At 38.7% G+C, this 14,358-nt stretch overlaps 1 protein-coding gene across 1 annotated transcript in view; it reads left to right on the top strand.

Moving 5' to 3' along the window:
• SPTBN5 (spectrin beta, non-erythrocytic 5) overlaps nt 1-14,358 on the top strand; it is a 138,291-nt gene that overhangs the window by 40,928 nt on the left and 83,005 nt on the right. Inside the window, exons 25-30 of the mRNA XM_070740867.1 lie at nt 757-957; nt 3,080-3,196; nt 5,495-5,658; nt 8,769-8,901; nt 11,322-11,467; nt 13,517-13,631. Of these exons, the coding sequence (XP_070596968.1) occupies nt 757-957; nt 3,080-3,196; nt 5,495-5,658; nt 8,769-8,901; nt 11,322-11,467; nt 13,517-13,631 (876 nt within the window). The remainder of the gene's footprint in view (nt 1-756; nt 958-3,079; nt 3,197-5,494; nt 5,659-8,768; nt 8,902-11,321; nt 11,468-13,516; nt 13,632-14,358) is intronic.

Below are 14,358 nucleotides of genomic sequence, written 5' to 3'. Positions count from 1 at the left end.
CCTATATACAGCTATCATGTCCCCTCTGGCCCTCCTTTTCTCTAGGCTATCCATGCCCAGTTCCCGCAATCTCTCTTCATAAGTCTTGGTTTCAAGTCCCCTAATCATTTTGGTTGCTCTTTTCTGCACCTTCTCCAGAGTTTCAATGTCTCTTTTGAGGTGTGGTGACCAGAACTGGATGCAGTACTCCAGATGTGGTATGACCAGGGTGTAGTAGAGTGGTATTAATACTTCCCTGATCTTGGAGTGTATCCCCCTGTTGATGCAGCTTAGGATAGTGTTGGCTTTTTTGGCCGCTGCTGCACATTGCTGGCTCATGTTTAGTTGATTATCCACCAAGACTCCAAGATCTCTTTCACAGTCAATACTGCGAAGCGGGGTTTCTCCCAGGCTGTATGTGTGTCTAGGGTTTTTTAGAGACAATAGATGCATTTAGTAAACTTTCCCTTCAGAATGAAAATAAGAGTTTCATATAAATAAGAGTTTCATACAAAATGAAACTCAACATATATAAATAAGAGTTTCATTCAAAAGAATAAATGTTTTTGTCTTCTGGTTCAGATATATCTCTGGATATTAGAACAAACACTAGGGGAAGGCACTTTTTTTTTTTAGATTTGAGTAAAAAAAATAACTCAGAGAATTTTAGGCTTTGAAAAATAGCACATAGATTTCAATTTTCTCTTGGATCGCTTCCTTCAACTATTTATTTTGTCTCTCGCCTTTCCATCACATTTCTGCCTGTTTGTCTTTTAGGAATTACAAGTTGAAGTGAAAGCCCATAAGCAGCAAATCTCCAGGGTTCTAGAAAAAGGGAACGCTATGGCAAAAGATGTATGCATGTCTTCTCAGAGAATCAAAGAAATGTGCCAGGAACTGAGCAAAAACTGGGCAGAGCTGGAAGAAGCGTGTGATAAAAAAATTAAGCAACTGCAGCAGTCGGTTGTTTATTATAAGGTATATTTTTTAAAAAAATATTGTAAGCTACCCAAAGCCTTTGAATATGAGACGGGCAGCAAATAAATGTTATAAATAAATATCCCTATATTTTGACAACACTCCCTTTTACATCATGCATTGCAGGTGTGTGAACACATCTTATGAACTGCCTATTTGTTGTTATGTTATTACTATTAACACAGAAGAGCTCCATGCAGTTTGGTGTTAGTCTTGGAACCGCCTGTCTCTTATTATGGGTTGGGCCAGCTGGACTAATTTACCAGCAGCTCTGCTATCGCTCAACATAGATTGAAAACATTCAATCTGCAATATTGCAAATTGCAATATGGAATTCTGCAATGATTAAAGAGTCCATTTTCCTTTTGGTGAGAATTCCCAGATTTTTTATTCGTTGGCTTGTTTACCCTATGCAATTCTCTGCTGCAATATAGTCATTACTTTGCAAGTAAATTCGCATGCACTTCCTATTTAGTAGTTCATATTGCATTTTTTTATTTCTCTTATTTATTTTTCAAGAATATGCAATGTGTATGACAATGAAGAAGAGATATAAAGCAGTGTATCTCAACTTTGACAATTTTAAGGTGAGCAGACTTTCAGTCCCAGAATTCTCTAGGCCAGTGTTTCCCAACCTTGGCAACTTGAAGATATTTGGACTTCAACTCCCAGAATTCCCCAGCCAGCGTTTGCTGGCTGGGGGATTCTGGGAGTTGAAGTCCAAATATATTCAAGTTCCCAAGGTTGGGAAACACTGCTATAGGCAGCAAGGAATTATGGGAGTAGAAGTCCACTCATCTTAAAGTGGCTAAAATTGAGAATAGTGATATTGATGATGATACCTATGATAAAGCATAGATAGGAAGCCTGACTACTTCAGAATATGGGAACCAGACCCTATACAGTGTTTCCTCGATTTTCATGGGGGATGTGTTCTGAGACCGCCCGCGAAAGTCGAATTTCCGCAAAGTAGAGATCCAGAAGTAAATACACCATTTTTGGCTATGGACAGTATCACAAGCCATCCCTTAACACTTTAAACCCCTAAATTACCATTCCCCATTCTCTTAACAACCATTTACTCACCATTATTACTGGTACTCAACATTAAATAAGACACTTAGTGATTCTGATATTTATAAACATAATTATTTATTAACAATAATTAATTTTTTTTGTTATTTATTTGCAAAAATTATTAGTTTGGCAATGACGTATGATGTCAGTGGGCGGGGAAAACCATGGTATAGGAAAAAACCCACAATTTTTTTATTAATATTTTTTTAAAAACTGTGGTATCGGCTATTCGCAAAGTTCGAACCCGCGAAAATCGAGGGAACACTGTATATACATCAGTCCCCTAGTTTAAATCCTTTCCCTCCAAAGGATTCAAATCCTTTGAATCAACAGACTTGATTCCTTCAAAATAAGGGATGTCTTTATATGACAATTCTGTTTTGACTGAGTTGACTTCTTCCTGCTTCATCCCTTACAAAGGCTAGCCAAATTATATATATCTTGCTTTTTGCCTTTTGAAAAAGTATCCTTTCTGACATAGAAACATAGAAACATAGAAGACTGACGGCAGAAAAAGACCTCATGGTCCATCTAGTCTGCCCTTTTACTATTTCCTGTATTTTATCTTACAATGGATATATGTTTATCCCAGGCATGTTTAAATTCGGTTACTGTGGATTTACCAACCACGTCTGCTGGAAGTTTGTTCCAAGGATCTACTACTCTTTCAGTAAAATAATATTTTCTCATGTTGCCTTTGATCTTTCCCCCAATTAACTTCTGATTGTGTCCCCTTGTTCTTGTGTTCACTTTCCTGTTAAAAACACTTCCCTCCTGAACCCTATTTAACATTGCTCATTTGTTCTTTTGAGAATGTCTCATCACCGTAGTTTCAGATTTACAGTGTAAGTTCCTTGGCATTGTCTACTGTGCTTTGCACTGTTTTATCTCTGACCTTGTATGTAATTAATATATGTGGTCCTTTTAGTTGTCTTTTCATTTAATATTAAGAATTAAAAAATACTGTTTTATAGAACTAATCTGTGAAAGTTAATGCCTCTTATATTTACTTAATATTGCATGTGTGCTTTTAATTTTTTAAAAGTTCTTAATGGATACTTGGGACCTTGAGAATTGGGTGGCAGAGAAGCTTCCACTGGTCACCAACAAAGATTGCGGTAATGATGAAGCCGCAACGCGTAACCATATAGCAAAACATAAGGTAACTTATAAATACAGACCACAAACTATATAGGATTATTGAGATGTTGAAGAAGGTCATTTAAATATATTAAAGGGTTAAATAAGGTCCAGGAGGGAAGTGTTTTTAATAGGAAAGTAAACACAAGAACAAGGGGACACAATCTGAAGTTAGTTGGGGGGAAAGACCAAAAGCAACATGAGAAAATATTATTTTACTGAAAGAGTAGTAGATCCTTGGAACAAACTTCCAGCAGACGTGGTAGATAAATCCACAGTAACTGAATTTAAACATGCCTGGGATAAACATATATCCATCCTAAGATAAAATACAGAAAATAGTATAAGGGCAGACTAGATGGACCAGGAGGTCTTTTTCTGCCGTCAGACTTCTATGTTTCTATGTTTCTTGAATAGTTGTATCCCCAGCCTTAAGCATACCTATACAATGTAGAGGCTAAATTTCAAAAATTGATTCTTAATTGGTATGACAAATTCATATTGTCAATAGCAATAGCAATAGCACTTAGACTTATATACCGCTTCACAGTGCTTTACAGCCCTGTCTAAGTGGTTTACTGAGAGGGCTGAAAACAATTTGGGTCATCATTTTACCTACTTCAGCATCTTATTCTCAACAATCTGGGTCCTCATTTTACCCACCTCAGAAGGATGGAAGGCTGAATCAACCTTGAACCTGGTGAGATTTGAACTGCCAAATTGCAGGTAGATAGCAGTCAGCAGAAGTAGCCTTCAATACTCATTTTAACTACTGTGCCACAACGGTTCTTGAACTATGAACTACTGTATGTGTTCAGATAGTAATATTAACTGTACATGAACTACTTTTTAGAATGACAACTGGTCTACCACCACTCTTTATTTAAGGGCCCTGTAAAATTCCTATTGATAAACCAGTCAACATTATCAGTACATATTAGGCTCCTGGTGGTCTCTGAGCCTGTTTCTGTTCCTGCAGATGTTTCATTTCCAAATTAAGAAATATCACAAATGCATGGGATCTAGAAAAACAATGTAAATCCAAAAGTGAAAGAAAATTCCTGGGAGAATAGCACTCTGATGAATCATCTATTAACAGATACACTGCATTAAGATAAGATAGGTCTATAAACCATTCAAGAAAGGGAGCAATTGAAGGTCAAACATTCATATACCTATTAACCAATATTACATAATTAAGAACGAGCACCAGGTAAACAAGAACAAGCAAAGAAGAAACAATGCCCCTCCCCAAAGCATTTAATAATACCCAATCAAGGTTGGTAGGAGAAATTGCCATACTATATATAGTCAGAAAATTATATTCCTCCATGCACTAATGATGTTATATAACTTGCTACGGAAACTTCTGCAAGAAAAGAAGCAAGCTTAGAGAACGCCAAGAACTCAACAATTCAGCCTTACATATTTTCCACCATGTACTGCCCAACACCTTGTTCAAAGTTAAAAAAAATAATATATTTCATTATATTCAAGTGTATTTCAACTTTATGGGTCTATCTAGTTTTTCATATCATCTATGTTAATTGCTATGAATAGTAGCAAATGTCAAATGAAAGAGGAAGTAGGCAGTAATAACACTAATCGAATAATTTACACATATACTCTACCATGCTCCAGGCAAGTTTTTGCCCTCTTAAGTTTATCCCAACCTATTATTTATACTTCTGTCCAGTGCTGAAATAAACCTAGTATGGTATTTCGGTCTCACTGTAGAAAAATATTGCTGACTACCCAAACAACTGCAAACAAACAACTAAAGAGTGCTTAATAAAGTCGCTTCATTGAGACTATGATCAAAGTATTTTTTCACAGATGATAAATTTTGCAAGAACTTTTATCAAGTTGCTTAGAGAAATCATCTTCATATGTATCTTATTAGGATCAAATAACCATTGTCAATCAGCAATTGGTTGATTTTGAAAAATGACTTTTTTGCCTTAACCATATGCAGAGTTACCATAAACATGCTCATTTCTTAGGAAATCCTATGTAAACAATCCTATGCTTCTACTTCCATATAGTTTATGTTTCTAATTAGTAATTTCATGTCAGTACATTATTTATGTACTAAATCTGTTATTACAATGGCTTCTAACAAAATTTGCATTTCGAAGATTCATGTAAACGCCTTCTAGCTTCTTTTATATGTATTGAATATGGCTTCAATTAAATCTGATATTGTTTGCTAATTTGGAGTTTCCTGAATCACTTTTGCACATTAAGTAAAATTGGGCTACTTTTTGTCAGTGTTGAATGTTCTACGTTTTCTCTTTAACTGGTACTTATTTTGGGTCAGGCTCTAGAGCATGAAATTGGCATTTATCAGAACTTAGTCATGGAACTAGAGGAAACTGCCCAAACTCTACCACGTTCAGATTCCATCTATTACGATGAAGTTGATATGCCTCAAAGACAGGTCCACACAAAGCTTCAAGAACTACAAACATTGGCCAAAGAAAGGTAGGGGAGGAAAAAAACCTGTGTGATCCAATTATATATTTTTATTTTATTGATTGATTGATTGATTTTGTCCAATACACAATGAGGGTTTTAGTGGGTATACACATAGTAAAATACATGATGAAGGTTATAGAGGACATACTCATAGTAAAATATATCTAAGAAAGAATAGAAGAGAAGATATAGAAATAAAACATATCAATGAAAGAATAGAAGAAGAGATATAGGAATAGAAGAAAGGTATAGGAGATATAGGAGAGCAATAGGACAGGGGACGGAAGGCACTCTAGTGCACTTGTACTCACCCCTTACTGACCTCTTAGGAATCTGGATAGGTCAACCGTGGATAAGGGTAAAGTGTTGGGGTTTGGGGATGACACTATGGAGTCTGGTAATGAGTTCCACGCTTCGACAACTCGGTTACTGAAGTCATGTTTTTTACAGTCAAGTTTAGAGCGGTTAATATTAAGTTTAAATCTGTTGTGTACTCTTGTGTTGTTATGGTTGAAGCTGAAGTAGTTGTCGACAGGCAGGACGTTGCAGCATATGATCTTGAGGGCTTTTCTTCTTAGCTTTCTCTCCCCCCCCTTTTCCCCCCTTTTCTTTTCATCAGGAAGTGAATTTCAATTGCCTCGCTAGAGAGATCAATTCTAACAATTTAGTAGGGTATAATCATACCCTGTTTCCCCGATAGTAAGACACCCCCGATTGTAAGACGTATCGGGGGTTTCAGGGGGGTCGGCTAATATAAGCCGTACCCCGAAAGTAAGACATATGTCTTACTTTTGGGGAAACACGGGGGTATTGCCGGGGGGGGGAGCCCGATGACGTCGCTTCCAAGCTCCCCGCGCGCCCTTCGCCTCGCCGCGGCGCCACCGCCTCTTCCCCGGCTTGGCAAAGCGAAGGATGGCACTGGTCCGAAGCGAGCCGAGCGGGCGGCGGCTTGCAGCAAAGGCGCTCGTCCCAGCAACCGAGTCCTGCCGAGGCTCAGCTGCAAGCGGCCAGCGAGGCCGACTAGCTCCGAGGCGAGCGGCCGGAGCTGCGCCCTCCTTCGCCCGCCTCCTTTCCAGCAGGCAGGTGGGGCTGCCCAACTGCGCAGAGCGGCTCCTCCCCTCCAGACACACGCTTCCCCGACACGCGTCTGTTGCTCCACGCGTGCACGCCGCTTGGAGCCCTGAGGTTGAACTTGGAAAAGGGCTCACGAGGCTCCTGTCCCGCGGCTGCCCTTCTGGACTCTGGGGAGATGCCTTCGGGAACGCGACCCTTTCAATTTTTTTCCAATGTAAGACATGCCCCAAAAGTAAGACGTAGTGGGGCTTTTGGGGGTAAAAAGAAAGTAAGACACTGTCTTACTTTCGGGGAAACACGGGTACATCATGTCTGTAGAGGCAAAAAATGCATCTTGTCTATGTTGTTATGAAGGAAAGTTGTGGCATGGGTTGGTTCCTGCATCATCATATGTTCTGTTTCACATAGAACCGTGATGGGGAACCTATGGCACATATGCTGGAAATGGCACGCAGAGCCATCATTCTGGGCACAGCAGCCATCGCCAGTTGCTCTTCCAGGTTCCAGCATGCACAAACACGCTGGGCAGCTGGTCTTCTGGTTTCCAATGCTCCCCCACCCACCCCACGTGTGCTCCTTTGGCAGTCAGTGCCGAAAAGGTTTGCCAGCACTGATATAGATCAAAATGCAAGTATTTATCCTCTTCATGGAAATGATCTTTGCTAAAACAAATAGGAATGGAATGGAGTGGAGTGGAGTAGAGTAGAGTAGAGTAGAGTAGAGTAGAGTAGAGTAGAATAGAATAGAATAGAATAGAATAGAATAGAATAGAATAGAACAGAACAGAACAGAACTGAACTGAATTCTTTATTGGCCAAGTGTGATTGGATACCTAAGGAATTTGTCTTTGGTACATGTGCTCTCAGTGTACACAAGAGAAAAAGATACATTTGTCAAGAATCATGATGTACAATACTTAATTATTGTCATTATTAGCAGTTCATAAGAAATCAGGGAAGCAAGAAAGTGTACTTAAACAAGGGATTATGTCACAGCTGATTTCACATATGTGCCATCCATCCATATCCTGAGAAACTTCCTGTTGTAGCTGTTTTGACTCATCATTTTAGACATGTTAGCGTATTGATTAATAATTGTTTTAGGGAGCTTTTGCAGACAAAAAATATTTATGAAATGTAAATTCTTCCTCTTTACTTGTATTTAATGAAACCATGGGGGGTAGGGGTTGCTGAGATTGCTTTTATTGGTGTTGCAATCCATTCATAGTCACATCTACAAGAAGGGCAGCATTATAGCTTGATAAAATAAATAAAAGTGTAACCCATGTAAAATCCACTCATATTTTTATAGCATTCTTCCTATCTTTTTTCCCTTTAATGGAAGATATCTGGCTATTTTTAAGGAGGAAAGATAAAGAAAGCAAAGTGCACTAATGTAGACATCCTTAGCCTAATGCATTCCTAAGAGTCCTCTATACAGGGGTGGGCAGCAGGCAGGATGGGGTGGAACATAGTTCCACTGGCGGAAATGAAGATGCATGCGCAGCTCCAGCTGATAGGCGGCTGTCACTTCCTGGATTCCTGGCCACAGCTCTCAGCTGCTGCATCTGCGCTCCTTGCTTTTTTCCTCTTTCCTCATTCCTGGCCTCGGACGAGCTTCCCTCTCTCCTGCCTGGCTCCCCTCCAGGCTCATGGCCACCTCCCACCTGAGCTGCAAGCAGAAGGCGTGGGTGGAAGCAGTGCTGGCAGCATTTATGCTTCTGGCAGCACCCATTCACCTAGCTACTTAGCTTGAGGCGGGGGGGGGTGTGACCCAGGAAGGAGAACTCGGGAAACGTGAAGCAAATTCTCACCGTACCCAGTCACATGACCATTAAGCCACACCCACAAAATAAGCCACACCCACAGTGTGGCTATAAAAATTTTGGCTGCCCATTACTGCCTCTATACATATCCTATCAGTTATAATCATTAGCCTTAAGCTTCAAAATGTTATTGAATTTGTAATTTTTACAAAGTGGTGTACCAAAATTCCTTAGTTTTCTGTTGCATTTGTTCTGTCTATTTTTAATTTCAATTTAGAGGTAATAAGTTGGAGGAGACACTTGAACTACATGACTTCCTGAGAGATTATGAAGATCTTGATGGGTGGATCAATGAGCAAAAGCAGGTGGCTAGTTCTGAAGACTATGGAACTGATTATGATCATGTTCTTGTAAGTTATAATGCTAATGGTTCAAGAGATTTCCAGAATATGTTGCAATGGTATAAAATATGACTGTTCAGAAAGATTTTTGCAAGAGTGGCTTTATACATATAAAATATACAGAACAAAAGAACATATTCTTTTGGGATGGAATAATCTATTGAGCTGCGAATTAAAGTGATTATTTGCAACTGAGAAGAACAACCTCTGGCCAATGTTGTCTGGGCTAAGAAAATAAGCTGAGTCTAGCTAATACGTATACTGGAAAAATCAGGACTATAGGCTAGATTGAGAAGTTGAAGAAGAAGGCAGAAGTATATTTCTGTATTCCTGTCAAGGATACCATGTAAATGTATCTATGAAGTCACCAAAATTTGACTCATCTTTTTAGGCATTTTAATGCATTGATTAATAATAGTTTTGCAGACAAGAAATATTTATGAAATGTCAATGCTCATGTGCGTTGAAATTTGATGAAAACGTTCACACAAGACGTTTGGACAAAGATTTTTCCTTCACTCAAATAAAGGGTAATTATATTCATGATTACTCGTTGTTCCAAATAATTAGTAGGACGTCAACAGGATAATTACTGTTGTTAGCCTCCCCGAATCTACGGAGAGGGGCGTCATACAAATCCAATAAATGAATGAATGAATGAATGAATGAATAAGCAAGCAAGCAAGCAAGCAAGCAAGCAAGCAAGCAAGCAAGCAAGCAAGCAAACAAACAAACAAATAAATAAATAATGATGACAATATTATTTTTCTGATCAAGGAGAATGCACACACATAAATCAAAACAATAATGTTATTCGAAATAAACATAGATATGATCATCAATTGGAGTAATAACTGAACACTCTTTAATTAGACCAGGGGTGTCAAACTTGAGGCATGCAGGCCAAATCCAGGTGCTTAGATCTGGCCCTCGGGTCCACTCTGGAAACAGCAAAGGAATGGCCTGCAATGCCTCTGCCAGCGAAAACAGAGCTCAATGGGGGAGGGAAGAAAAGGAGGAAGAGAGGGAGATGATGATGATGATGATGATGATGATGATGATGATGATTATTATTATTATTATTATTATTATTATTTATTAGATTTGTATGCCGCCCCTTTCTGAAGACTTGGAGCGGCTCACAACAGCAAAGCACAGTACAAATCCAATTATTAAAATGGTTAAAACCCTTAATATAAAAACAGTCATACGTCCCAAACAAACCATACATAAAATGGAACGGCCAGGGGGAAATCAATTTCCTCATGCCTGACGACAGAGATGGGTCTTTAGGAGTTTGCGAAAGGCAAGGATGATAGGGGCAGTCCTGATCTCTGGGGGGAGTTGATTCCAGAGGGTCGGGGCTGCCACAGGGAAGGCTCTTCCCCTGGGTCCCACCAGACGACATTGTTTTGTCGATGGGACCCAGAGAAGCCAACTCTGTGGGACATAATCAGGCGCTGGGATTCGTGCAACACAAGGCGGTCCCGGAGATATTCTGGTCCGGTGCCATGAAGGGCTTTATAGGTCATAACAACACTTTGAATTGTGACCAGAAACTGATCGGCAACCAATGCAGACTGCGGAGTGTTGATGTGACATGGGCATATCTGGGAAAGCCCATGATTGCTCTCGCAGCTGCATTCTGCACGATCTGAAGTTTCCGAACACTCTTCAAAGGTAGCCCCATGTAGAGAGCGTTGCAGTAGTCGAACCTCGAGTCAAACCTATACTTGAGATTATTTTTTAGAAATAGATTTTGTATGATTTGATTTCATTTATAATTAGTAATTAACAGAACTGGAAGATTATCAAGTGATTGAGACCAAACCACTGCTCAAACAAAACTATTGTACTACTAGATTATTAAAGTCAGTTGGTAGAATTCAAAACCAATGCAAAAAAATATTCTAATGTCCTAAAATGGCATATAAAACAAGCACATCAATCTAATAAATTATTTATTATTATTATTATTATTATTATTATTATTATTTATTGGATTTGTATGCTGCTCCTCTCCGTAGACAAATGTTTAATCAATCATCTCACCTTATTTGATTTCTATTGGAGACTTTGAAATTTTGACTCAGGTGAAGATAAGAGGTCCTCTATAGAAGTTGAGCAGAATTTTAGCTGTTATGAAATAAAGTCAATGGCATGTGGACCCCCTGTGTAATATTTATTATTGTTTGAGCAGACATAAAACTGCAGGAAAAATGGTAAAACTTTTCAAATTTATTTAGGATTATCCTTCTAGAAAAAAATATGGAACAAAGATGTCTGGAATTTGACTTTTGGTAGACACTGTACTTTGAAATAAATTCATACAGGGATCACACAGGAAAAAATAAGATGGGCTAAGTTGGAAAAGTTATTCAAAAGTATTCATCATTTCAATTTTTCCTTCTATTTTTTTTCTTCAAAAGCTTCTTTGTGTCAAATATGAAAAATCTCAGCTTCAGATAGAAATTGCTGCCCAGAGAGTGGCTGCATGTCATCAGTTAGGGCAGAAAATGTTGGATCGTGGCCATGTTGAATCCAGGGAGATTCGGAAGAAGCAGAAACAGTTGAGGTAAGAAATCATTCTTGTCTTTTTCCATTATTTTTTCAGTCTGACTTTTTCTTTCACAAGACAAGGGTCAGGAAGCTGTAAAAGAGCCATATGGAAAAAACGAAGAAGAACGTTTGGGTGGCATGTCTACTTTGCTGGAAGATTTAAGCGCTTTCTTAAAGTATTCAGAATGTTGCAGAAGTGGAAGGAGAAATTTAGAATTGATTTGCAACAATAGATTGATGTGCCAATATTTAGAATATAACTAAGTTGGAAGGAACCTTGAAGATCTTCTAGTCCAACCCCCCTGCTTAAGCAGGAAACCTTACACTATTTCAGACAGATGGTTTATTTGTTTGTTTGTTTGTTTTGTCACGTATGTATTGGTTGTATACAAAAATATAACAATAATTTTAAAAATTCCTTAATTTTAAAAATTCAGCAAAAACATGTGGTAGATATAACAATGTTTATATACATGATATTAGTAAGAGAGAAACATTAGGACAGAGAACGGAAAGCACGCTGCTGCACTTATGCACGCTCCTTACTGACCTATTATGGTTATCCAACATCTTCTTTAAAACTTCACATGTTGGAGCATTCACAACATCTGGAGACAAGTTGTTCTACTGATTAATTGTTTTGTTAGGAAATTTCTCCTTCATTCTAAGTTGCTTCCCTCCTTGATTAGTTTCCACCCATTGCTTCTTATCCTACACTCAGGTGTTTTGGAGAATAGGTTCACTCCCTCTTCTCTGATACATCTGTAGTTTCCTGGATCTATTTTTTTCCTTTTTTGAAGATGGGAACTACAGTATATCAGCTGTTTTCCAGTCCTCTGGAAGTTCCCCAGTACTCCAGGTTCTGAGGTCTCACCTGCCAGTTCCTTCAGAACCTTGGGATGTAATCCATCTGGTCCTGGAGATTTGAACTCATCTGGGGGGGGGGGACAGGTGCTCACTTACAATTTTATTCCCTTTTTTAATATGTTTTTTTGTGGTGCTGTTTTGAAAGCTTGGACTGTTTTTTCCCTTTGTGTAAAGACAGATGCAAAAAATGAGTAGTACTGCTTTCTCCTTGTTGCTTGTCACTTTCTTACCACTTTCTCCCAGCAATGGACCAATTGTTTCCTGTACTTTTTATTGTTTTCAACATGCTGGAAGAAGGTTTTTTTGTTTGTTATTTTATTATTTAAATTCATTACTTGTTCTCAACCAATAGGAAAGTGAGAAAACTACACACACACACACACACACATACTCACACACACACTGTTTTCCCCAAAATAAGACATCTTCTGATAATAAGCCCAATTACTTTTTTCAGATTCAAAAAAATATAAGACAGGGTCTTATTTTCAGGGAAACATGGTGTGGGTGGGTGGGTGCAGGCGTGTTTGTATGTATGTATAGATAGATAGATAGATAGATAGATAGATAGATGGATGGATGGATGGATGGATGGATGGATGGATGGATGGATGGATGGATGGATGGATGGATGGATAGATGGATAAATGATAGATGGATGGAGGGATGGATAGATAGATAGATAGATAGATAGATAGATAGATAGATAGATAGATAGATAGACGGACAGATGAACAGATGAACAGACGGACAGACATATATATGTATTTTGATTACTTTTTATATGATTATATATTTTTATTAGGTTAAAGTATGGTATTATTGGTTGGTTTATATAATTTTATCTGTATGACACAATTTTTTCTTCCATCATCATCATCATCTCCAGTCTTGTATGGAGTCTTGTATATATACTTTTGTTAATTAATTCAGTACAACAAAATTGTACACATGCACATATTTCTTTTAAATCTTAGCTCAAGAAAATCCGATAGATTTCTTGCAAATGGAAGGCAGATAGATTTATAATATGACACCATTGTGTATTTTTTAATTTTCATTTCCAGACAAATACATCAGAAATTGGTGCAGGTGATTGATAGGTAGCTCATCACTGACTGACACATGCTTTCTTGCCTGTCCACTTCTGACTTGCTTCTGGGTGCTGCCTCATATCTCTGACTTTTTCCTGCTTTAGCAACGACTGGCAAGAGTTGCTGGAGATGATGAACTATAAAGGTGAACAGTTGCAAGATGCTGAAGCAATTTGCAAGTGCCTGCAGGACTTGATGGAAGCTCTGAGCCACATTGAGGTGAAAATTGTGTCAGAAAACAGTTCCCCACCACCCAAATATGTGTCTTTTTGAACCTCAGATTAGGTGTGAAACAACAACCATTCATTTCTATTGCTCACCTAGCCTTTCCATGCTAAGTAATCTTGATAGCTAACAATAAATATAAAATTATATTATTAATTTTATTTTTACTTATTTATTTATTTTGTCCAGTACACAATGAGAGTTTTAGTGGGTATATATATATATATGACGGTCTTGGTATATTCGGGTTTCTTCCCGTGTAGGATTTGGAAATTTCTGGCGACGTTTCGACGAGGTCTCACTCGTCATCTTCAGGCTGGTGTTTCTGTCCTTGTTCTCAGGCGAACACTGCGAGACCTGAGCTGCCTTCCTTCTATAAATACTGGTGGCTGGGTGTGGTTTGATGGCTCAGCAATTGCCTGCTGTGTAGAAACTTCCTGGTGAGTCAGTGGGGTAACAATTGGGGTCGTTGATGTAGCTGAGGTATGGTGATTAGTTAATGGTTGTAGATTAGGCGTGATATCCTGAGTAGCATACCTCAGCTACATCAACGACCCCAATTGTTACCCCACTGACTCACCAGGAAGTTTCTACACAGCAGGCAATTGCTGAGCCATCAAACCACACCCAGCCACCAGTATTTATAGAAGGAATGCAGCTCAGGTCTCGCAGTGTTCACCTGAGAACAAGGACAGAAACACCAGCCTGAAGATGACGAGTG

Source organism: Erythrolamprus reginae, chromosome 1, assembly GCF_031021105.1.
Source record: "Erythrolamprus reginae isolate rEryReg1 chromosome 1, rEryReg1.hap1, whole genome shotgun sequence".
Lineage (NCBI taxonomy): Eukaryota > Metazoa > Chordata > Lepidosauria > Squamata > Dipsadidae > Erythrolamprus > Erythrolamprus reginae.
Note: the sequence above shows the minus strand (reverse complement) of the source record. Positions and strands in the feature narration are given on the sequence as shown.